The following is a 26783-nucleotide window of genomic DNA, read 5'->3' on the forward strand; positions in this document are numbered from 1 at the left end:
TTTCTAGTACACAACACAGACAGAGATGTTTTTCAATTTTCTGAACATCCTATTGCAACACTGTTAGAAAACATTGCTGCAGACTAATATGGGAGGGAATACAAGACAGCACTTTTTGGTTAGCAGGGTTAAGAAAGAATCCTTGTCTGCAACGGGTAGAGACATTACGCCAGCGATTTTTGTTTTAACACTGTCATCACTTGGTCCTGTTTCAACCAGAATGTGAAGGGAGCCTAAGGTATAACTGAGGAAATAAATACATCAGCATGTTACTGGAAAGCATTCTCTTGAGGCGGCCAGAGAAAAGAGTTTTCTGTTCCCCTCAGCAAAACACTAAGACCATTTAAAGATGAACAAGAAGAATTTATTAGCCCTCCCAATCCATTACTATTTAGGATGGATCAGCTCACTGAAGTTACCCACTCATCACAAGCACCAGTAAAAGGCACACTTACCTATGACCCAGTGTAGTCATTGCCAATGCGAGGTAACAGCCAATAGGGATGCCTGATTTGACGGCCTTCAGCAGTGGATGAAGCATGACTGATTCTGTCATGTCGAGCATAGTGCTGAAAGCAGGAACTGCAGACCAACACTGCTGCACACCATGGTCATTTCTGTGCAGCTTTAACCTCAAAATCAAGCCCCATGCCCACTGATTAAAGGAGGTCTCGGGTGTTTCTCCATAACGAACAACACTAGCCAAGTAGGAGACCTATAATAAAGAAGTAACACGACCAGAGAGGAAGGATGATCCAGGGGTTAGGGCATTAGACTAGGACTAGAGACTATGATTCAATTCCCTGTTCGCCACAGATCCCTGTGTGACATTGGGCCTCAGTTCCCCATCTGTAAAATGGGATTAATAGCACTGTCTCACCCGACAGGGATGTTGTGAGGATAAACACATTGACGATTGTGAGGCATTCAGATACAACGTAATGAAAGCCCTATTATAGGCAAGGCTGGTAACCCCACCTATTATTAAGCTCGTCCCGAACTATCCATTATAAAGATCCTGTTTTAGTTGCTTATAAATGCCAAACTTTAAGTGCTTGCGTTGAAATTTCCCATAACAGGCATCTGTCTCAGGCTGAATGTTTTGGGGAAATTTCAGCCAAAACAATTCAGCTGTTCCAAGAACAAAGCTAGGGAAAAATATGTCATTTTGCCCATGTCAAAAAAAATGCTGGCAAACTTTTCTTTGAGAAGCTCTGTATGCCCATGCTTTAGAGGAGAGACTTGAAATTTGGCACAGGGGTGTTCTATCAGGGATGTGCCTTTTGCTGCCCTATGAAAATCTACCCAACTTTGGGCAAACTATAAGCCTTTGGGGTGGGGGGGAAGTCAGTTTACATATGCTCAGTAGAGACTAGCTAAAGCACAGCAGCTAAAAACTCTGGAGATTCCATCCACAGTGAGCATGCTCCAACTCACGGCTATGGAGGACTCAGCAGGACTTTCCCTGCAATTGCAGCAGTGGGCTGATGTGGACCAGGCCAGACTTGGCATTGGAACTGAGAGCCTGTCTTTTTTGTGCCCTTCTCTGCTGGTCCCAGACAGTGTGGAAGAGGAAGCTGCTTGATTCGAATGCAAAGGGGATGGGGAGTACATTGGGGAAAGGCACCTGGATAGCAAGGACACAAGCATGACTGGGACTGGTGGCTGGCGGGGGTGAGGGAAAGGAGTAGGACTAAGAGATAGGATCGTGGGGAGATGGATTGGCTGGGCAAGGAGACAGAGAGCCAGATGGGACAGGACAGAGCCAGGGGGATAGATACTTTTGACTTTAATCTCTCTGTACCTCAGTTCCCCATCTGTAAAATGTGGATAATACTACCCTCCCAACTGGGGTGCTAGGAAATTAATTTAATGTTTGTGAAGTATGCAGAAGCTACAGAGATGTGCACCAAGGAAAACCCCATGAGGAAATTAATAATTTTGTATTCACAGCAGGGTCTGAATAGATATCAGGGCCAATCACTGAACCAGGAGAAGAAAACATAATACTCAATAGCTTGCTCATTAATTGAGCATCATCCACTCTGTGCATTGAACAGGAAGTGGTCCTGTGCAAATCACATGGGATCACGTAATTAAAGACTGTATCATCATGCATACGCATAAGGGGGAATGAATCAAAATTTCACAGATAAAAGTTAGGAAATGCAAGAATTAAGGTTGAGAGCTTGACTTTGCTATCTTTATATTGTTCTTTTAACACACACACACACACACACACACACACACACACACACACACACACGAATACCTTAGCTCATAAGCATCATAACTATCCTTTCAGTCATGAAATGCCCAATACAACGGCATGAGAGTTTGGGTTTTTTAAAATTAAGCTTGAGGTTCCCATCCTACCCTTCTTTCTTCTACCACCACCAAAAATTCAGAGAGGGAGGGAGAGAGGGAGAAGTACCTGTTTTATGCTTTCAGAAAGCAGCCCGCCATACGGTTTTTGAGGGAGGTATTTCTGGTACGCTTCTAGGACCATTAATGCAACTTCAGCATGGACAGCTGGATCGAGGTGAAGAGTAGTATCCTGTTAAAGTTTGTTTTCTTTATTAAAGAAGACCTTTAAAATTGTATCATCATTCTCACTGTAATGTACCCTCACCAGGCTTCTGGTTACATCACCAAGGAACAGATGTCAATATAAATAGAAAAGGGAAGAACATAACTGGTGCATCAGATTAGCCAAATGCTTGGTCAGCAAGAGGAGTCTTGCACCGTACACTGAAGGATAATGAACTCAGGCTCAGAGACTTCTAGACACAGAGCTCTACAGCTGAGGACCTGTCTATTGAGACTGACCTTCCTAGAGACCCCAAGAGTTTATTGATTTGTTTTTGACTTTTCTGACCCCATCCAAAAAAAATCATATAAAAACATTTCAAAAGCTAAAGTTTCTGTACAATATTTCAAACCACAATTCCAAAGATTAGTTTCCAATTTGAAGGACTTTTCCACAACCACCAAAGGACTCCAGCCAACCATATCATAACATAACAAAGACTTCACACTTAAATTAGCTCAGTTTCCAGACACAGACAGACAGACACACACACACACACACCCCTCCTATAAATCCACCGGTCTCCTTAAATGCAGGAAAGGAAAAGGTGATCTATGCCATGCACCTGAAAATGTGGGTACTGGCTGGCCCAGGAGAGAAGCACATTTCAGAGTCAACAGGTCCTCAGAAAAGACACTGCCGGTTGCCTCCTCTGGTTTATAATGAGGGAGCTCTAGCTCAAATGCCTCTACCAGTCACAACCGTGACAGTATGGCAGGGGAACAGAACTGGTTCCTCCACTAGCATCTTCCAAAACCACTGGGATACCAGCATTCTCGCACCTTCAAATGCATACAAAGCAACCCATCGCATCCCAGTAGAATGTGTTAGTGCTGTTAACTGATCTCCAACATTTGTGATTAGTTACAATGCTAGCTGAACAGTTTTTCTCAGGTCTAACTGAGTGTCAAGCTTTCAATTTTTAATACATACATGCTCACCAAATCCCCAGTTTAGCCCTTCCAGGATAATGCAGGCTAGTTTATTCTCCACCATGTTCAGATTGTAATTCAATAGCCAGCCACGGATCAGCGCTATCTCCGAGGAAGAGGGCTTCCAAAGATACAATGGCAGCTCTTTAAACAAGTATAAGGAAACCTGTAGGGGGGTCGGGGGGAGTACACATATTACAAATCAATGGTTAAAGAGATTGGTTTCTTTAGTGCTGACAACGTGCTCAGAACTGTACAACACCCTGGAAAAGGACTGACCGTTACTCAACACCGAGCCCAGCAACCCTCCTTCCCCCATTCTATTTACTCCCATCTGAACACACTGAGCATATTTGCTCACAGCCACAGCACAACCAGCATCTATTTGCACCCCCTAACAAAGCACTGTGTGCCAAATTTCAGGTTATTCATCCTTAATACACTAGGTCATAACATCCACTTTAAGCTCTTAACAGTGGCTGTTTTAAAGGACACAGATCAGCTCTTACCATGCCGACTTTTTCAATGGTGTCTCTAACTCGATCCAGGAGTACAGAAATGACCCCTGTATGGATACCCGTGATTGCTCCCAAGAGTTCTCTGCCAACCTTTGAAAATGTCTCTCTTGTGGAAATGCTGACATAAGATACCTGAGAAGATGAGAACAGAAAAGGGGTGAGGGGACAGGACCAAAAAACCACCACACAATATGATTGGGTTCATTGGCAGTGTAGTGGAGAATACAATAAAATAATATGTATTTTCTTCTGCTGATCCTGGACAGTGGTGTTTACAAACTGCAAACTCCAGTCCAAGTTCTTAACTGTTTATCCTGACATAGCATGAAAAGTTATTGGACCGGACTGCATGGACTCCATGGGTCGCAGAAAATTAAAATGGAGCACACATGGGGAGCAATAAAATTGGAGAGTCAGAGCTCCAGGTCAGTCAGTTCTGATGCACTGCAGGCCAGCTCCAACAGAGAAAGGGAATAAGCCAAGGAAAGGAAAAGATTTCCCATATCCTGACTTTGTTCATTTCAGCCTGGTCTACAGAAGTGATATTCCTATGTAGCAATGACAAACAAGCCATCCAGGATACTTTATTTCAGTCCTAGAGTATTAAACGATCAAGCCAGGAGAAGAGAACAGTTTGACAGGGTTTAAATTAAAGCCCTAATCCTAAGGGATGCTGAATGCCTTGAACTTTCCATTTAACTTAACAATGGAAGACTGCTCAGTGCCCCACAGTAGTGCTCAGCACCTCACAGAATTGACCCCGGGGCATTGCCCACCTCATATATCTCCAGTACGACGACTCTGATGAAGTCCTCATCCACATCAGCCCGCTTGGCTTGTGCCATCTGAGCAAACGTGGTGAGCAGACAAATTTCTTCCGAGCAGTTCATGGATGTAAGATACTTCTCAAAATTTTCCATGTGTTCTGGGTCTGCAAATCACATGGAGGGAACACAGGTCAATATAGGTGAAATGGTTAATTGCCTCCTGTAACAAAACATGTATTTTACCTGTAGTCTTAATACCAGGAACAGAAACAGAGACATACTAATTGCTAGGATGGATCGAACCCAGTGGCCCACATAGTGCAGTATCCTGTCTCCAAAAGTGGCCAGTCCCAGCCCTTTTAGATAAGGTGCAAGAAACCCAGCAGCAGGCAGTTATGGAATACCCTGCCCACCTGAAAGATTCCTTCCAAACCCCAATAGTTATAGGTTGGTTTATGTCCTGAAACATGAAGATTTATATTCTTTCCAAAACTCCTAGGGTGGGGGAGGTGGGTGTTAATTGTTATTACTCTAACTCTGGATGCTCGTTAGTCATAAAAATGGTTGGGTTTTTAAAGAATTTATTAACCTGTTGGCTTCAATGATATCTTGTGGCAATGATTTCCACAAGTGAACTACAAATTGTGTGAAAAAACCTGTGATGGGGTGAACTAGGTCTGGAGGCCCTCTGCCGGAGGCCTCGTGACCCGGCCTCACCCCAGAAAAAAGCAAAACAGAAGTCCTCCAGACAGCCAATCAGAGAGGCTGCTGGAGCAGCTAATCAGGGGCCAAAAGGGCCATATAAAAGGAAACAGCACAGGCAGAGCACTCAGTTACCGGCTGGAGCCTGAAGAGGGAAAACCGGGTGCCTGGCTGCCTGGAAAGCAGCAGGACCGCAGACAGCTCACCGCAGGCAGGATTGAGCTCAGGGAAGGCTCCCGATAACTGGGTGCCTGGCTGGCTTGAAGAGCAGCAGGACCATGGACAGGTCAGTGCAGGGAGGATTGAGCCCAGGAAACTGAACCCAGAACCTAGATGATGGTACTGTGATGGGTGCTGCTGATCTTGTTGAACACTGACCCCGGGCAGGGGCACTCACAAAAGGTGAGTCCCGATGCTGTTACAAGACCTTTTCTTTTTATCAGTTTTAAACAGTTTATATAATCAGTCAAGGCAAGATCAGAACTGGGGACAGCCAAGCAGGGCAGGTAGGTTTTAAGTAAGTTCAGGGATTTTGCTCATCCCATATACCATAATTTTAGACAGCAGTTAAGCTAGTGAAGTCATTCTGCACTAACTGAAAACTAACGTGAGCACTGGAACACTGAACCCCAAGACCAACTGATGTCCAAGAATTCTGTGTTACAAAGCCTTGGGGAAGCTCTGCTTCTCCCAGACGTAGTACAACAAAAGTTGTTGTGCCATGTACTGGATTAAAGAGAACACTACACAACCGCTGAGTGTTTGAACTGAAGATTTCAACTTTGTTTTTAGAAAACTGTGTGCATGCAGTTAACTTTGCAGTAACACAGAAGGGTGCCATCCCGTTATAAGAACTGAAAGAAAGGGGCCGCCCATCCAGAAAGGGGCCGCCCGTGAGAGGTGGGCGCCACCCTGTTCAAAAATGAGTGATTGCAGTCACCAATCAGAAGGGGCAACATCCTTGTTCTTTGGAATTCACAAGCCTACGCACTGGAAGAAGGGCCGCGTTTAGCTACGGATCCAGAACAGAATTCAAAACACTGCCCTGCAGGTTCCGCAAGCAAAGGAATTCTACCTCCGAGTTTGTGCTTGCAGTTGGCAGGCTGCACGGTGGAGCAGATATTTTCCAGGTGTTCATTTTCTGCACAATGCATGATGAAGAAGAGCTTCCAAAGCATGCGACTCGATAACGTTCCATAAGGCATCTCAGACATGAACAGCCAGACGCCCAGCCTGTTGGATTTTAAGCCAAGTAGAAATAATTTGCACAATAATAAGCCTCAGTACCTGAAAAGAAGTTACAGGTCCAGACCCTCTGCTGAGGAGCCCACACCTCATTTGGGGAAGAGGAGTACAAGAGTGGGCTTTCTGTTCCCTTGATCTTGATCCCACTTTGCGCTGGGCAAGTCCCCACAGCATAAAAGTTACAGAAGCCTGAAATTTGAATTCTAACCTCTCCCCTTTTTGGTAACCATCTACATGTTTAAAGGATCTTGCATGTTACAGTCTAGTCTGAATCCATAGAAAATACTGAAACACTATTAAAATATTAAGTCACAATCAGATCAAAGCTGTCCATGCAGATTCTGGATTCTGCAGCCTGGGCTGTTCGGATGCAGGGTTTTATTTTGTCCCACCTGTAGACACAACTTTCACCCTCCTACTGTTTTTAATAGCATTTGGGTGTGAGTTTTTATATCCTTCAGTGGGATTTCCTACCTTTTTGCCTTCAGCACATGTAGAACAGCCCGAAGAAACAGTTCATCAAATTCTACTTGCAGTTTTTCTACAGAATAGGGGTGCATTATTGATCCATATTCTTTATTGCAGTTAACATACTGGGCCCAGTGGTCGCTCACATAACAAACTGTCATCCTATGCAATGGGGGTTAAGGGAAAGGAGGATAAAAAGATCAGAGAGTACATCATCAGCGTCCAGAAACAGCAACTCTGATCACAAGCAAGAGCCAAAAACTCAATCTTCTGTCCTAAAGTTTCAGAGAGTCTGGCACCTATATCCTCAGAGTTTTCCATCTGTGGAGAACTTTACAGAGTCATAATTCCTATGTTATCTTTCCTTGGTCTTACAGATAAATAAGTTGACATTTTACTAGACCAAATTGGTTAGGACACATAAGCTTGTGTGTCAAATACATCCCTTCCTTAGGGATTGGCAGTATACACAAAAAAGTCCACACATCTAATAATTAATAAAGCACCATTAACGTGCTCAGCACCAAACAAGTATGAAGGAAGCCATAACCTTTGTCCTAAAGAGAGTACTCTCACATTCATACCCTCACATACATTTATGCCTACACACACACACACACACACTCTCTCTCTCTCTCTCTCTAACATTGCTAGATCTATTGCTACCCCTATTAAACCCCTGTTAAACTCCAAGATCTGTCTGTGCAGATTCACATGACAGAGGAAAGAAAGCTGTTCCTCTTACCTGATAAGATGACCAATTCGTTTCACAAACTGCCTGTAGCGTGCTCTGTTAAATGTTTCCAGCCCCACAGCTAGAAGCTCCACCAAGGAGTTTGCAAAGGAAAAAATCTTCATCATCTCCTGAGGGGTTGTTTTTTCAGGGAAATAAACACCTACAAAATCAAAACACTGAAGCATAAGCTTCACAAAAATCAGAAAGTTACCTAGAAACTTAGAACTCAAAACACATAAGAAGCAATGAGGAATGCATTTCTATTCTGCTATCTATATGACTTATTTCATACAACATGAATACCATTTTATAACAGATAGATTCACAGTAGATTAAAATCTAATTGTGCAAGTACAAATAATTTATGTAAGTTACAAGATCCCCTGCAGGCAATCTCTTCACGTGGGTGGACAGAGATGGAGAAGCTGATTGAGCACAAGGAGTGAGTGGTTTATAACTCATAGGCCAGGGAAAAGAGATGGGAACTGAAAAGCAGATCTACTGCCAGTTACCAAAAAGGAACTGTTTAACAGATCAGAGTGAAAGAAGGAATAAAATCTAATCCTTCAGAGTACACTGGAAAAATAGAAATCCCTGACATGTTTAACGTTAAAAATCATTCCTTATCCCCTATAAGTCTATGTATTTAGCAGCCAATTCACCTTTAGAGTTAAACCCAAGAAAATGCTGAAACAGTTCATGAAATGGAAACTGTGACAACAGGACAATCAAGTCATCTTCCAAAAGGAGAATCCAGCTAGTTTCAGGATCTTCATCCTACCAAAAAAAAAAAAAAAATCAGAGTGGATTTTATTACCTTCCCCAAGGGTGGAGGGAGGGAGGGAGACAGACAATGAATGGACCTGACTATTGTACTATCTACCTCCAGTTTTCTTTTGAAGGGAAGTGGGGGGAGGGTAGAGAAAGAATGTAGAAAAGGGGATACTGGTCTTCTTCCCACTCCTCACTGTGACCCCTGAATGTCAGTGCCAACTGGCCTGGTGCACAGAGGGGGTACCTAGGGGCTATAGGAATCTCTTGAGGCTATGTGTGTTCTAGTTCACCAAAGAATGTCATGTAAGATTTCCAATAAAAGTCTATATCACTCTGGTCACCAACAACATTGACATTTCTGTACAGGTACTATGTAAGGAGTTATGTACATGCACTAAAAATTGTAAGGTCAGGGTTTAGGGACAGGTTGCCAGCCAAGGTGAAAAACTAGTTTCCTGTCAGACAAGAAATGTTTTATCTAGATGGCTGTTTGAATGTAAACTAAGTAGAATATACTTCACAAATGAGTCTCCTATCATCAGTCTGAGCTGAATGCAAATGAAGGATTGTGGGGACTTCAGAAAGAAACTAACATGAAGAGAAAGAGCAATGGGAAGAACCGTATCTGAAGGTGCACATCAAAGGCTTGCTCAACTATATTTGTGGGGGCAAACAGGACACCCTGTCACCCTTCACTGAGGAAGTAAAAGGACAGTGATTCTGCTTTACGAAAGGTCTCAGTAAGGCTTGGCTGAAAATGCTGGAAAAAACCTTGGGCAAGATAAACTTCTGTAGACCATGATTTTATTTTATATGTAAGCCTTTGTTTCCAATATTCTTACTCATTGTCAATGGAGTCTCTGTTCTTCGGTAACCAAAGTTATTCTTGTTTTCACTATAAATATACCTAAGTGCTGTGGTGTTAAGCAAAGCAGTGATTTTGGGTTGACTCTTACAAGCTAGTGTGTACGGTTCCCTTGTGAACAGCAGGGCCTGCTAATTCTGCGTGTGTCCAATGGATAAGATGCTGGGCACTGCAGGGAACATTCTGAGGACGGGGAAGGCAGGGCGGTGTAGCGGAGAGGGTTTGGTGTGTGCCTATTGTGTCCTGCAGAGGCCTGGAAAGCAGTGCTTGTGCTGCCAGAGGCTGGTGGTTTCAGGGAACTGACCCTCAGAAGGCACAGACAAGACTGCTCAATGCTAAGGGCAGGTGCAGTGCGGTACCTCACAACGCTGGGCATGCCTAGGAAGTATCACAATCACAACATATACTTTTCATTCCCCTTCTCTGTGCGTTCCTATATGACAGCAGCCATCACCTATAAAGAAGTGGTAGATACCATCTTTAAAGTAAGAGGGGAAAAACATCATAGCCCCCAGCACAGCAATATTTCCATGATGACTGAAAGGCGGAAAGTTCTCAAAAGGGTATCTATTTCCACACTATTAAATAACAAGGGTAATTTTAAACAACTATTTTAAGAACAATCTATTCTATCTCCCTCCTTCCCACAGAATACCTCAGGTAATTTAATCTCAGGTTTATATTACTGGAAATGTAATACTCTAGGACAGTGATACTCAGACTGCGGCTCTAGATCCACAAGTAGCTCTTTAATGCGTCTCCTGCAGCTCTTTGCAGAACATGGTTTTAAAACAGTGTGATTTAATTAAATTATTAACCACTCACGATACTTTTATTATGTTATTAACCAATATGTTATCAACTTGCATTAAGTTATTTGCTGCGAGAATTTTTTGTAACTAAATATTTCCCGTGATACTGTTTAAAAATGAATAGTACTATGGTAAATGACACCATGAATGCATACTTGTGTGGCTCTTTTGGGTAATGTTGATCAGCGGTACTGGAACAATTTGTATAATGGGGGTGCTGAGAGCTATTGAAGCAAACTATAAACCCTATATGTAACTGAAAAAACTTCAAGCCAGGGGGTGCAGTAGCACCCCCAGTTCCAGCACCTATGATGTTGATTGCTAATTTAGCTCCTGAACAACTGAGGTCTGAGTATCACTGTTCTACGATGAAGGGAATATAAAATTGATTGTTTGAAATGGAAATCCATTACAGGAGAATATTTAATTTTTCCCTCCTCCAACCCTTCAGTAAGACCCCTACAACAGGCTTGAGCACAAGCATTAAGCAGAGCTGTTTAGTTTTAAAGTACCTCTTCTCCTCCCTCATCCACTAACGTCCAGTTCCCAGATTCTTTCCCAGAGGAGGTGGAGGATTTTCTTTCACTTGGTGTCATGTGGCACATGAAGTCTGCTCGATTTCTGGGGAATACAAGTTTATTTCATATGAAAGCCAGGCTTAAGTAAATTAGAGAAACAAAGTAAACATTCGATATTTGCAGTCCAACTATTCTTTTTGTTTTAAAAACCTCTTAAAACTCACACAGGAACAAGAAACTAACAAGGTTGCTCAATGCATCAAGTGTGGAACAAGTTACCAGTCAATAAAAACTCATACTCAAGTTGATTACCAATTTAATGAGTTGATTTATGCACCATACCCTGAAAAATGTAAACTGCTATCAACCCTTGTTTGCAAGACGCCCATTCTAAGGGACACTGCTGTTACAATTTACAACACACGCATTGCTGGGTACCTTTGTGAATCCATAATAAACAAAATGGAAAAAAAGAGACAGCTTATGCCAACCATTGCCAAACATCTGCAGGTGAACCAGGGGCTGAAAGTTACACTGATCTGACAGCCAGTATTTGCTCTCTCCTTAACCATTTAAAATATTTCTGTAGACCTGCTTCAGATCAATTAAGCTCAATAGCTACTATCTTGACACTCAGAAAACCAGTGGCTGTAACTCTCATAATGCAGTGAGCACACACAAACATAAAACTTTACTTTTACTAAACTTTACCTCACGCTAACCTTTACTAATCTAACAGAGCGGGGTAGGGAGGAGGCCACTCAAACAGGAGAAGATTGTGGTTTGATCAGATCATTTAATTTTATTTCATTTGTTAACACTGGTCCTTGACGTCACTGTTTTCATCAAGTATTGCAATTGTTTTTTCTGAGTAAAGTTAGAAGTATAGGGGAAAATATTAAACAGCATAATCTTTGCATGCAACAATTGTTCCAGACCTACTGACTCAGGAACTTCCTTTTCATCCATAACAATTGTTCCTCCAAACAGTAGCCAAGAACTTTATTTCAACGTTGAGAAGAACAATAGGGCTACTGCACATTCATCATGATAAACATTTAGCATCTGAGAATAGTGCTGAGGCTGTAAATAGGGGATGAGTGAATAACGACAAGGCTTTAGACTTAACTATCAGTTCACTGTGCCCATTTTGACAATTCCTCAACGTCATCTGAATATACCTAGTGCCACCATGTGTTTGAATATCCACAGATAAGCATTTTCAGAACACTTGTACAAATTCTCTCCTTTCCCACTTACTTGACAGGAGACATAAGCAAGGCAAGAGACTGCATAAACTGAAAGACTCCTGATGGGTTATCCAAGACTTTGATCTGAAATTAAAACAAAATTTCAGTCTAAGCAAACCAGAATCCACAGCTGCTTAGTTTCAGCATCTACATAAAATCTCTGAATTTCCATTATGTGGCTTTTCCTTTAACTTTCTAACATTAAAGGAAAATCTTGACAAAGCCCACTTGCTGATCTAAGAGAGAAACAAGTCTTCAAAGGAGACACAGCTTCTGCCTTTAGCTGCAGATCTCACTACAAGATTGGTAGGGCTGAAAATCCAGCCCACGAAAACCCCACAGAAAGACTTTGGCTCCTCTCCTTCCTAGACCCCAGATTCCATATTTCTGGAATCTGCCAGTTAGTCTAGTAATAGTCTTATGGTTTCAAGCAGGAGGGATACTCTTCTTTTCTCCTACCCACTCCAAAATCTCAGCCAAAAAAAGCAAAGCACACAGGATTAAACATTCACACCTGAATGAACGAAGCAGCCCATCTGCTAACACCAGCTGGGCAACGGAGGATGTGGTTTAAAAGGAAGAGGTGGTCCCCTGGACAGCCAACTCTTTGCAAGACTGACACCTAAACAATAAAGAGCAACATGTAAGGGCAATTTCAAGGTTGGCTCCTTCACAGACTTGTTAAAACCTGGCATTTCTATTATTCTCCTTGCACTTTCCAACACCCAATGGGTTTGTACAAAGAATGCTGTATCACCAAAACACTGAAGGGGACAACAGTGCTCTTTGACAAGCAGGGGCCGCTGCTTGATTTAAGAGCTACAATACAAAGAACTGATGTAGTGAAACTGAGTGATGAAAGATTACCAGATTGACAGCCATGAAGACCTCCATCTCCAACATGAGCTGAAGTACTGTGAGTTTTCCCCATGCTGCCTTATTAATGTGCTCTGTCCTATCCGAACCAACCACTTTGGGGTTCACAGGCTCCAGTCCTCTCAACACTTGGCCTCTCCATTGATTCTATCAACAATTATCCTAGTGGTTTCAGTGACGTGGCCATTGTCTGCTAAGACCTGGAATGAAACCACCAAATTCTTTTCACCCAGGACACCAAACAGCAAGAGCAGTGGTGAGGTTTCCAGGGATGGCCACTGGGACCGATTCAGTTCATTTTAATAAACAGCACTTACTCCACACACTCCTCCCTTACCAGCCTTTGCAGCCAACGGAGGAGGTCACTCTGGAACTGAGGATCTTCGATAACTCTGCGCGTGAAACCGAAAAGAATGCTGACACATTCTTTCAGGTGACCCAAGTCCGAGGAAAGGTTTTCTGACTGCTTAGAAGCTGTGAATTAGAAACAGAATTAGAGCTCTGACACTGCTGACTCTTAAGAGCCCTGCTAGGCTGACTAATGCCCTCATGGCTTTAGGGGTTCTATAGAAAATTTCTCCTTTGTCCTTTATATGTACAGTAGAACCTCAGAGTTACGAACACCTCGGGAATGTTGTTAGTCACTCTGAACAAAACATTATGGTGGTTCTTTCAAAAGTTTACAACTGAACATTGACTTAATACAGCTTTGAAACTTTACAGAAGAAAAATGCTGCTTTTAACCATCTTACTATAAATGAAACAAGCAGAATTTCCTTACCTTGTCAATCTTTTTTTTAAATTCCCCTTTATTTTTTAGTAGCTTACATTTAACACAGCACGATATACTGCGTTTGGTGTTTTGTTTTGGGGTTTTTTTTGGGGGGGGGTGGGGAGGGAGGGTCCTCTGCTGCTGCCTGATTGCGTATTTCCGGTTCCAAATGAGGTGTGTGGTTGACCGGTCAACTTGTAACTCTGGTGTTCGTAACTCCGAGGTTCTACTGTATATTATATTAAATCCAAACAAATACTCTACTACACTCTAAAACTAAGACACTAGTTTTTTAGAGTGGCTTTTTAAAACATCTTATAATCACTAAATAGCAACTTTGAGATAAAAATATCTCTGTTACTTTAAGGTAAAGCCTCCCTTCTGCACACCCCCTGCAGGCAGAACTACAATATTTTTCTGACACAGGCATAGCCAGTGGCACTACATAGATCAGGTGTAGTATTCTGCACGCTAGGGACACCAGAGGCGGAAACTCAGATCGGGGACACACCTTGCTCTTGTTGTTGAACAGCCACAGATCTCAGCAGGGATGAGCTATTAAGCAATCCATAGATATAAGACTCCACCTGCAAGCGGGACAACATTGAAGTGTACGAGTGAAGCACCAACGTCTGATGCACGTGCTCCGCTTTGGCTTCAAACAATCTCTTTAGTTCCCCCAACACACTTGCATTCATCTCTACTGTCTGGTAGCGATGGTAGTCAGACACTTGGCACTGATCTGCACAGATACCCTGCAAAGAGAACAATTATTTTATGCGCTTTCTTTTTAAAGTGTGTTAAAAAAAATGTGCACTTACATGAGCTTTTAAGCCACAGATTTCAAAGCTCTTTGCAAAGGCGGGTCAGCAATATTCTGCGCAGATAACGGATGGGGAAACAGGCCAAGACATTTTGGAAAGCAGATTCTGATTTTCGATGTCCAACTTGATTTTCAGGGGGACTGAGCACTGGAGCGGATGACTGCCCAGCACCTCTGAAAAATCAGGCCCTGCAAACCCAAGTACCCAAAATCAGAAACTATTTTTAAAAATTTGGGTTTCAGTGACTGGCCCAAGATCACGCAGTGAGTCAGTGGCAGAAGTGAGAATAAAATCAGGTCTCTCGACTCCCACCCTCACATCCAATCCAGCAGAGCACACCTGCCTCACAGCCTTGGTCCAGTCTAGTCGTAAAATGTATGTATAAAACATACGAAGAATTTCCAGGCCACCCTGATCTTATTTTAAAGTCACAATATGTACGCAAGCAAGAGGAGGATTTTTTTAGACTCCAGCCCACCTTACATCAATTTGCCACAATATATTTTAAAATTATTCAGACTTGCCAAGAGTGAAAGGACTTTCCTCAAACTGCAAATCAGGTCATTGAGTGGAGTCTTTCCAAACCTCATCCATGTTCTTTAATATAATGAAGCCATTATTTCATTCTGTCCATGTCATTGCTTCATACAGCCATACAACTAAGTTTCAAAGCACACACTTATAAACTTTGGTTTGAAACTCATTCACAGCAAATGCAGGATTTTACACTAGGAAATCAGTTATATTAATGTAAAAGTCAGTGGATAGAGTGTAGATGCGGTGTTTTGCACATAAAAATGGATAAATACTAAATTTAAGAGACTGATAAAATTCCATCGTAATTAAACTCTATAATGTTCATTTAGACCACATTCATCTAAAAAAAGAGTAATATCCGTACATTGGGGCCCTCAAGTCTCATCTAGTGTAGGAAAAATTGGACAGGGAATTCACCAGCCATGCAGCTCAACTCATGGGAGCAAAAGAGGAAGTTCTCGAATACATACACCTTACGCATTCTTGCTGTCTAAACTTGCTCTGGAAAGGATCGGACGGGGTAAGAACATCTACACTGACTACAACTTCTACCACTCCTGAGTATCTCCCATTTTCCTAGTTGAAGACAGGGCCCTATAAGACCAACTCCTGCAAATCAGCACACAGCTGGAACATCAAGCTGTGTGATGGGGTTGTCCCTGAGACATGGGCAGAACAATCCTTCCCCATTAGGCATCTGCAGAGCTACAAAGGCTATGTCTACACTGCACTGCAGTGTGGACTACAGGGGTGCGAACTGCAGAGCGCACTGAAGTATTGCGCTGTAACTGCCCCACATTGAAGCTGCTGGTGCAAACTAGATGGTACCTAGTTCTCAGTAACACAGTCCTCTTGCAAACAGGACTATGTTAACATGAAGTCGGTACCTTCTTTTGAATGGGGCAGCTGAGTGCAACACTTTGGTGCACTCTGCAATTCACACCCCGGTAGTCCACACTGCGGTGCAGCATAGACAAGCCCAAAGATACTTCAGGGCTGCAGTGGCAGCCACAAACAGGAATCTCTGTGCTGCATAAAGGAAGCAACAACCAGTGGAAGTGGATCTAGCCCCTCAGTCCCCTTGCTCCAAATAACCAGGCTGCTGCGCTGCATCCTCAAATCCTTCCAGAACCACTGTACCAAGACTATTGGACATGGAGTCATCCACACCCAGGAAGGAGGCTGGTCAGGATAGGCACCATAATGAAGTATTTTGCTAACAGCAGAAGGTGATTCTAAGCTGAATTCCAGTTTTCATATTGCAATGTATTGGAACTCTCACTCCAATTCACTGCATACAGGAATTTTAGTATATCAGAGCTCATTGTAAGGGAGACTGCACTCCACTATATTAGTTACAAGTTTAAAATCAAGGATTCAGTGGAATAAGTATTTCTATGTAATGAAGTTGACTTAGGCAGTGACAGGTTTATTTTCCTTTGAACAGAAAAATTTAAAAAAAAAAAAAGACATCATCCAAGGCAAATAAATCTCTCTGTACAAGCCAGCTTAAATACAGCAAACATCCACATTCAGCACAGCACACGACTGGGATCATAGCCAAGCCAGGATCAAAAGCAAATTCAGTTACACCACCTTGACAGACTGCTGTTCCTCCTTAAAAATCCATAACCTGCCCTTGGCACTTTGGCAATCTGATGTCATGGCCTGTAGCTCAGCCTCAGCCAGCAAGAGCTGCTTCCTACAGCGCCAATAGTTCAGGAGCAATTCGTGAAACTCATGTCTATCCTGATGAGCAATGTTATCAAACTCCTCCAGGTAGGAATCAACATTCTCCAGCCACGAACACGGCTCAAAGATTTTCAGCTGCTCTTTGGTAAATGGCACTAGTTCTGGTTCAGACGGAATCTCTGGATATAGCCTCTCGTTATGTAACAGCGGTTTTACCGCGAGTGTGGTCAGTCTCGCTTGGGACAATTCAGCAGATAAATCGGGATACAAAGTTTTCAACCCAGAGGGCTGAGCACACTCTTTGGCTTCATTAGAGAGCTGTGACAGAACAGGTTGTGCCTCTAAAGAAAGAACAGGATTTGTAGCCTCTTGTACCTTCTCAGTTCCTCTGTCCCGTACAATTCCCATTAGTGACTGAGTGCAAGCAGCACTGCACTTAAAGGTACTTTCTGCTATGCCAGAGTTTTCTGATTGATTAGCAAGTGCTTCCATAATGCTCTGGGGTTTGTCCAATTTATTTCTACCATCTTCCTCAGACCACTCCCTGCATTTCTCATGCAAGAGACTGGCTCTGAATTCTTCTCCTTGTGTTAGAGGTTCTAGGGTAGCTGATCGGGATCCTTCATCTGCTAAGGTTAAAGAAGTCAAGGAGATATCACACATATCTTCTACTTCATCACTGAGCCGAATCTCTGTAAACACTTCAGGATGTTCCACCTGCACCTTGCTAGCTCGAGAAGACACCTCTTGATCTCTAGTTTTGTTGGGGAGGAAGACCTCGTCCAAGTCCTGCTTCTGGGGCTCTTCAGTGCATTTTTTCTTTTTTTCCTAGAAACAAAACAATAGACAGCGTATCAGGAATTTGACATTCATAAATGAATAACAAAAGAAAGTCAGCATTTGTCTTGCATTACAATGTACCTAAGCTTACATCACCAGCCTATTTTCCGTAGTTATGAAGGTAAGAAATAAATGCATATTTCAACTTGCATGTTGACGTGGAATAAGTATACTTGGAGAGCCAGCTGCAGTCACTAGGCCCCTTGTTTCATTTAATCCACGAATGATAAGGGATTCTGCTAAACAGAGCACATTTTAAATTCATCAGATGTCTATGGACCATGCCAAAGGCACCAAACACTGCACATGATCCCTGGTTAAGCAGATTGTGTTCCTCTATTCATTTCCTCTTTTCTGAACTCCTCTATTTCTTACTCAACGTCTTGTTTGGGAAGCAAGTAGGTGAGTTAATACACAGCATGAGACAAACTGTGAAAGCTGTAACTTTCAGTCCCCACCATGCCTGACACACTCTCAGTCTTCAGCTTCCCCACCTTCCCCCACCCCTTAGTCCCAAAAGATAGCAGCCCCTGCCCTATCAATTTCATTTCCCTGCTTTCGTGTGCTGGAATGATGCCCACCACGTTGTTAATGAAAAACTGTCAGCATTCTGGGGCAGAGACTGTCTTTGCGCTGTGTGCTGTACAAATGAGTAAAACAATGGGGCCCTGATCTTTGACTGAAAAACCTCTAGGCTGTACAAATACGTTGGAAGGTGTTTTTAATTTCACGGAAACATGCCTAATGGTCTTCAGTTCTGTAAGAGCTTATTTTCACAAAACCTAAATTTTCAGCTGATATTGCTCTTGCAATGTCCAATTAATTAAAGACTGAGCCTGCGATGCAATCCATAACCTAGAAATTAACAGTTTCACTAGGAATTATGTCACTTGGAGAAGTAGAAAAGCTGAATAAAATGAGCAGTGTGAATTTTAAATTGATTATTCCCTATTCAATTAACATTAGCTATTAATGAACAGGGATGCTTATGCTTGTGAGGAGACAAACAGCTAGCCTAGTCTGAAGTATATTTTTATGACTTTCTCACCAAAAGCACAAACATGTGGAATCATCACATGATATGACAATACAACCAGTATATGATACAAGCACTCCTGTGCAAACAGCTAAAATTCAGAGTTCAAAAGACTAAATGAGAGCAGAACTGAGAAAATACAGGGAAAGTTAGCTTATACTGCTCTAATTTCTCTATATTATGCAACAGATTGCCAAAATCATCATGTGACAAAAGTCAGAGAGGGGGAACTAATGAAGAGCTCTCAGGACCTACTCAACACTGGAAAAAGGCTAAGTAACAAAAGTAAAGTTCTGAACATTTACTGACAATTTCACACATTTCCTAGCAGAGCGGTTCTGCCTTATAAAGCAGCTAACAGACAACAATAGATATCAAGGCCCCAGCTAACTTAGCATATTTGTTTTCACCCTCCCACTGAACACCTTTTAATCCAAACATATGCTTGCAGCTTCTTTATACAATGGCAATATATTTGGCTTGGTTTTGGATCCCACATCTCCCATTCTCCTGTTCTTCTTTCGTATGGCTTGGGTAGGTAGCAACAACTACAAATGTATATCTAAGCTTGACAGCCAGCACATTGCCCCAACAGTGAGCTGGTGAATGTCCTTCAGGCCCCCGGCAAAAGAACGAAGGGGACATTCAGATATGATGTGCTCTGTCATTTGTGCCTGGTGACCACAGTCGCATACGGGTGTTTGCCTCATTTTCCATTTAAAGAGGGATACTCTACTTTATACACTCCTGTTCACTTCTTTCTATAGGATCATTAGTCTGGACTTTATTGTCTTATTTTCCTGTACATTCCCCATGCTCCTTGATGCTTAAAATCCAAAGAGACTATCTTGCAGGTTTTATTCAGGTGAAATCAACCTCTCTCTTACATTAGCATTTTATACTGCTGCCCACCACCATCATATCTGAGCACCTTCCCCATAAAATTGATACTGAAGTCCCCAGCAGACTACATGAAGTCTGACATTTCTTCCTTTTCAGGGAAAAAATTCTACAAACTCAATAGAAACTTCATCTGAGTAAGAACTGCAGGATCAGGCTCTGAATTCAAAGAAGAACATAACACCTGTTGTTTCTCTTTTTATACTTGGAGTGTAAACTTATGACGCAGGAACCATCTTTTCATTGTGTTTGTTCAATGCCTCCTAGCACAGTGCAGACAGGCCTCTAGGCACTACTGCAACAAACAACAACAACAGATTACAGCAGTGGAGACAGCCATAACACAAGGCAAGAGGGTATAGTTACTTCCACATAAAGCAGAATGAGTTGGTTAGTATTCTTCTTTTTGGATATTTGCGGGCTATTTTTATTTAATAGCTGGATTTATAGGTTTATATTCAGTATTAGATGGGCAACTGTTAATGTACTTACTACGTGCAATATTTTTAATTCCCTCTTCAAAATTAGGTGTTTGCTTGGTGCAGAAGGCGAGACTGCCCCAAGCATAACGGGCAGCATGGAAGAACGCTCAAAGGGAAGAGCTGAAGGAGGATACAAAGGGAGCAACCACATAAAAGGTTTGAGGGGAACAAACAAGAAATATGTGTAGGAAGGGAGAAGAGCAGAGACGTAAGAAAGAGCAGAGACAGCCTGAACTTAATGCAGATGACAAGAAGAAACCAGAGAAAGGATTTAAAGGAGAGAGTGATGTAATCAGAGTGGCAGGACAGGAAGATGATTTTCACAGCACAAAATGATTTGGAGAGGAACAAATTGAAATGCAGAGATGCCAAAGACTAAGAGTATTCAGTAACTGAGTCGGACACGACAAAAGTACGGTAAAAAATCTCAGTGCTCAGAAAGTAAAGCATAGGTTTTAGACACTGTAAAGGAAAATCCAATAAGATTTGGCCAGAGCCCGGGTATGGAAGGGGGCAGAGGAATCTAAAAATGGCTCCATGTTGCCTGAGTGATGGGACAGGGTGCAGTTAAATGTGACAGACGGTTTAGGGGCCAAGATGAGTTCACTTTCGAGTTGTGAGGGGACGACAGGAAGTCCTTCCACTCCACAGGGGATTTCCTTCCCTGCAAGCTGAATTCCACTGAACATGTTCCCGAAAAAGACACTTTTCCTACATAAAAGACGACTTATGGTGACAGGACTGAACCTGGCGTCTGAAATACATCTGGTTGTGCCTATCAGGTAACTTACATAAAAAAAAAACTGGATTATTTACTTTATGTCAAACAGAACTAATTCCAATAGCAAGTTATGTATGGGTTGGGTTTTGTATATTTGAAGACTAAATAGTCAATATTAAAATACGTGAATTCTAATTCTGTATGGAATAGGTTTCAGAGTGGTAGTCGTGTTAGTCTGTATCAGCAAAAACAACGAGAAGTACTTGTGGCACCTTAGAGACTAACAAATTTATTTGGTCATAAGCTTTCATGGGCTAAAACCCACTTCATCAGCTGCATGGAATGGAAAATACAGTAGGAAGATATATATACACAGAACATGAGAAGATGGGAGTTGCTTTACCAAGTGGGGGGTCAGTTCTAATGAGACAGTTCAATTAAAATGGGCTATTATCAACAGGAGGAAAATCACTTTTGTAGTGGTAATCAGGGTGGCTCATTTCAAACAGTTGACAAGAAGGTGTGAGTAACAGTAGGGGGAAATTAGCTTTTGTATTGACCCATCCACTCCCAGTCTTTATTCAGGCCTAATTTGACGGTGTCCAGTTTGCAAATTAATTCCAGTTCTGCAGTTTCTCGTTTGAGTCTGTTTTTGAAGTTTTTTTGTTGAAGAATTGCCACTTTTAAGTCTGTTATCGAGTGTCCAGGAAGTGTCAAAAACCAGTAGGAGAACACTTCAACCTCCCTGGACACTCAATAACAGACTGGAAAGTATTTGAGTTACTTTCCCGACTTACTACACTGATGGGTGTCCTAGAAGTAATGTAGATGTCTTATGACCCGTAAGTGTGTAACTGTTTCATACAGAAACAATGAGAAGTACTTGTAGCACCTTATAGACTAACACATTTATTTGGGCATAAGACTGTATGGAACAGTCTGGTACTTTCCTGATGGACTGTTTTTTCTAAATGGACAACCAATCCTAAATTCTCAATGACTGGGGGACAATCTTCACTCATTGATACATTTTCCTTTCCTCCACCAGCTCTGTGTAACTTTTTTCATGAGTAATGTACCTGAATACTTAGATGCTAAAGATCTAAACTGTATTCTTAAATTCATTCACCTAAATATGGGTTATTGCTGATTATGCACTATATGTATCTTATGACTTTAAAAACAAACTTTGTGGATAATCTAAGCACTATACCCAGATGTACAAACAGTCTTTTCTCAACCTGTATTTTAATAAAATTTTCAGCTGTGTTCTGAGTCATACGCAGTAATTAAGATTTACACAGGTGCCAGTGGTAAACCGCTCTTCACCTCTCGCAGCTTCAGTAGCTTTGCCACCTTATTGTGTTTTGTTTCTTGTTAGTGATGTAAGTACTAATCTTTGTTTATTGTATCTTTTGCAAAAAGGTGAGTCTTGAAGCTTTCTCTGAAAACCTCAGATTCAGTTTTCTGCCCTCTAGTTCTTGGTTACACAACTGAGCAAGTTCAGCAAAGGATGGATGCCTCATCTCCTGCTCCCAAGAACATAATGTTGTCAGATGCACTGTCCCAGAGGATCACATATGGTTCAGTGGGTTATGAATGGAAAAGCAGGTACTGATGTGGTTGGGCCCCAACTTGTACCCTGAAATTACACTGGATGTAAACAGAGCCAGTTTTTCTGCTAAGGATGAAGGTTGATGTGTTCTGGCAAACTGGAGTTCCCATGTTGCCCGCACCTTTAACCTCAGATGTACTGAATTACAAGAGTTTAGTCAGGATGATCAGCAGAGATCACTAGCTATAGTCTCATCAAGAAAAGCAGCTTGTAATTTTCTGGCAAATTAGAGGTGAAAAAATATTTCCAATCATTGTTGCTTCCTAGGTGGGGTGTCCAAAATTAGTAGTGACAGAAACACCCCAAGACTCAATACCTCCTTGATGCATTGATAGGAGATGCCTTTGACGAAGGGGGAGGGCTGTGTGTCGTTCAAAGGATTTCCCCATTCAGCCAACACTACTTCTGTCTTGACTGGGTTCAGACAGAACCACAGCTGCTTTTCATCCATGTGCTAACCTTTCAGAGGTTGTCAAGGCTAAATCCCCACTCTGTCACTCCGAGCGCAGAAGTGGGGGCCCGCAAGGACTTTAAAAATTAACACTTGCCACTCCACGCTTGTATTACAAAGCAAGCAGAGAACAGACCAAGAGGGATTTTACAGCTAACTGGCTGGCTGGGTGTCCATCAAAGGGAGCTACTCCCCCTCCCGCCCCCCACTTTATGCATCACAGAGGTACTGATACATCTGTAATGGCTTGAAAAGTATCCAGCAAACAGGAGACAGAACTGTGAATCATCAGCAAGTTGCTGGCAAAGCAGCCCAGGGTCTTTCAACCTCTCCAAAATGATCTGCAGATCACCACATGTGAAGGTTCTTGAGTGATCAGTAGTAGCTGTTCATCGTAACTCCTATAAGTCCTATTTGAAAGGATAAACAGGAACCACTATAACATTTCTCTGCTCACTCCAGTTAGGTCTTGGGTACAGGTGAGCAGCACCAGGGTAGATAAAAATCAATGAATTAAATTAAAAAAAAAACTGACTTTTTTAATTTAAATCAGTTTTTTTTTTTATAAAATGCTTTGAGGAAAAAAAACCTATCTAGTTTTAATTAAGATACATTATAGCTCAAAGATATCTCATCAAGGAATAGGGATTATAAATTCTAATTCTATATTATGAGACAATATATTCATTAAGAAAAGTTTTGTAAATGAGTTCCAGTAGTTCATGGATTAGTGACCCAACCTTATGGGGTTCCAGGGGCTTCTGTATAGATTACTTAGGTTAATCTTTCTATCTACCCAATGGGACTCAGTGCTAAGTCTAGAAGATACCATCAGAGATGCTTAGTTTTGCAGTTCTCAAACTGTGGATTTCTGTCTCCAAAGATAACATGCTTGTTAACAGCAAAAATGTTTTAAATAAATAAATAAATGGATAGAGGTGAGAAATAACAAACCTCAAAACTGTTGTCCCTCTGCAAACGTGTGTTCACAGAGTCAATCCCTTACCTCTCTCTAGAAGTGCAAAGTTTCAAAAAGTTCAATGAATAGAAGATTGGTGGGGACGGATTAGATCTGGACAAGAAGAAAACTGGAGATAAATGTGAGAAGGGAGGGACAGGCAGTAGAAACAAAAGTGAAACTGTTTCAGCAGCATATTCCAGAAGTCTTGAGGTCTTTCTGAGTGTAGCCTTCATTGATTTGAGATCTACCATACCATTCTCTCACTAGAAGGGAAAACCTATAATGGCAGAAGGCCCTAAAAGAGACCCAGTTTGGGTCTCAACTATCTCAGAGTTGTGAAAAATATGTATTAAGGTTATAACAACCAACAAGAATACACTTTTGTGTAGAAATCCATGATTAAATTGAATCTTCCTGACTAGTTATTTAAATCATGATTTAAATCAAATCCACCCTGAGCAGCACTTTGGATCAACTTTGTAAAAGGCTTGAGACAGCAAGTACTCTAAACTGATATCCATAGCCATAGAGAAGCTACCCACTCATGTCGCTAGAGAACAATTGGTGCCATGTTCTCATCTGAAAAATGATTGTGCGAAGTTTTAGGATAACAAATGTCAAGAGTTGCTGGAGTTTGATTGTCACTACCTTGTAATGGTGTTAAAAGAAAGAGGAGGTTGAAGACAGAGCAGTAGTTGGAGAGACTGTCTACATGAAGTGTTTACTTCTTAGGAACTATATGGACTATCACATTCTTCAGGAGGTTCACCTTCTCTGAAAGAGGCTGTCATAAATATAAAATGAAGGGTAAACCCCTTTAAAATCCCTCCTGGCCAGAGGAAAACTCCTCTCACCTGTAAAGGGTTAAGAAGCTAAAGGTAACCTCGCTGGCACCTGACCAAAATGACCAATGAGGAGACAAAAAGAAAAGGAGTACTTGTGGCACCTTAGAGACTAACCAATTTATTTGAGCATGATGCATCCGACGAAGTGAGCTGTAGCTCACGAAAGCTCATGCTCAAATAAATTGGTTAGTCTCTAAGGTGCCACAAGTACTCCTTTTCTTTTTGCGAATACAGACTAACACGGCTGTTACTGTGAAATGAGGAGACAAGATACTTTCAAAAGCTGGGAGGAGGGAGAGAAACAAAGGGTCTGCGTGTCTGTCTATATGCTGCTTTTGTCGGGGATAGAACAGGAATGGAGTCTTAGAACTTTTAGTAAGTAATCTAGCTAGGTATGCGTTAGATTATGATTTCTTTAAATGACTGAGAAAAGAATTGTGCTAAATAGAATAACTGTTTCTGTCTGTGTATCTTTTTTGTAACTTAAGGTTTTGCCTAGAGGGATTCTCTGTGTTTTGAATCTAATTACCCCGTAACGTATCTACCATCCTGATTTTACAGAGGGGATTTCTTTACTTCTATTTACTCCTATTTCTATTAAAAGTCTTCTTGTAAGAAAACTGAATGCTTTTTCATTGTTCTCAGATCCAAGGGTTTGGGTCTGTGGTCACCTATGCAAATTGGTCAGGCTTTTTACCAAACCTTGTCCAGGAAGTGGGGTGCAAGGTTTTGGGAAGTATTCTGCGGGGAAAGACATTTCCAAACAGCTCTTCCCCAGTAACCAGTATTTGTTTGGTGGTGGTAGCGGCCAATCCAAGGACAAAGGGTGGAATATTTTGTACCTTGGGGAAGTTTTGACCTAAGCTGGTAAAGATAAGCTTAGGAGGTTTTCATGCAGGTCCCCACATCCGTACCCTAGCATCCAGAGTGGGGAAGGAACCTTGACAGAGACACTGATAACTCCCACCACTAACAGGCCAGTTGCTTTTCACTGGCTTTCAACAACCATGAGAGAAATTAATCTTTCACAAACAGTGGCCTGGAATTCACTGTTTTGTGTGTGCAATGGGGCTGAATTTAGACAAAGATGGTGGAACAGTTATTATTCTCAGCTCTGGTGTGGAGTCCTTTCTCCAACCCATATTTGGGTAATGTTTTCTCTGAAGTAGGTTAACAGCTCTTAGCAGTGGTTGACACTTGAGACTGATATTTGGTTTATATAACATGGGTTGATGGTTCTCTACTCAGACCAGTTCTGACTGACATGATTTCACAGACTGTTATCCACGCACAACAGTTTATTACATCAATGGAGAGGGACAACTGCAAAATGAGAAGAGTGAGCAATCCTTGGGATTCAAATCCAACACAAGATATAACGGTTTAGATCATAATGTCAGATAGGTGAGGATTAGCAGCAAGCAAATGAAAGCCTTGAGAGATTGCATTTCAAGATGCTAAAACAAAACAAACAACTAGAAGCCCAAATCTCATCTACAACAGGATTAAAAGCTAAGATATGTAGGTAGTTGTATGTTTAAAATATGAACAAACAAATACTGGCTCTTGCAGGAGTAATACTCGGTCCCTTACCCCATGTGGCCTCATATTTTGGATATTTCAAAGCCAACATTACACATGGCTACAGTTTTAACCAGAAGAGGTATTAGGACTCTTAGCCCTAATTAAAACAGCATAGGATGTCAAGCAATTAAAAAAATTAATCACAATTAATCATGCGATTAATCACACTGTTAAACAATAATAGAATACCATTTATTTAAATATTTTGGATGTTTTCTACAATTTCAAATACAATGATTTCAATTACAACACAGAATACAAAGTGTACATCATCATCCAAGACTATTATAACATGAAATTATGGCAGAATGTGGGTAAAACAGAACTGGAGACATACAATTCTCCCCAAAGGAGTTCAGTCACAAATTTAATTAACACATTATTTTTTTAATGAGTGTTACCAGCATGGAAGCATGTCCTCTGGAATTGTGGCTGAAGCATGAAGGGGCGTACGAATGTTTAACGTATCT

At 41.7% G+C, this 26783-nt stretch overlaps 1 protein-coding gene across 3 annotated transcripts in view; it reads right to left on the reverse strand.

Annotated features, from left to right (window-relative positions):
• EPG5 (ectopic P-granules autophagy protein 5 homolog) overlaps positions 1-26783 on the reverse strand; it is an 83175-nt gene that overhangs the window by 54854 nt on the left and 1538 nt on the right. For 2 of the 3 annotated variants that reach the window (XM_037902463.2, XM_037902464.2), the window contains exons 2-16: positions 16783-17706; positions 14337-14580; positions 13391-13527; positions 12692-12799; positions 12188-12261; positions 10922-11030; positions 8621-8735; positions 7968-8118; positions 7229-7384; positions 6585-6742; positions 4817-4971; positions 4032-4172; positions 3524-3688; positions 2435-2557; positions 456-715 (exon numbers count right to left, since the gene is read on the reverse strand). In XM_037902463.2, the coding sequence (XP_037758391.1) occupies positions 456-715; positions 2435-2557; positions 3524-3688; positions 4032-4172; positions 4817-4971; positions 6585-6742; positions 7229-7384; positions 7968-8118; positions 8621-8735; positions 10922-11030; positions 12188-12261; positions 12692-12799; positions 13391-13527; positions 14337-14580; positions 16783-17706 (3020 nt within the window). Of the gene's footprint in view, positions 1-455; positions 716-2434; positions 2558-3523; positions 3689-4031; positions 4173-4816; positions 4972-6584; positions 6743-7228; positions 7385-7967; positions 8119-8620; positions 8736-10921; positions 11031-12187; positions 12262-12689; positions 12800-13390; positions 13528-14336; positions 14581-16782; positions 17707-26783 lie in introns of those variants that run through there. The other variant, XM_043547441.1, reaches the window with a different exon arrangement.

Source organism: Chelonia mydas, chromosome 5 (assembly GCF_015237465.2).
Source record: "Chelonia mydas isolate rCheMyd1 chromosome 5, rCheMyd1.pri.v2, whole genome shotgun sequence".
In the NCBI taxonomy this organism is placed as follows: Eukaryota; Metazoa; Chordata; order Testudines; family Cheloniidae; genus Chelonia; species Chelonia mydas.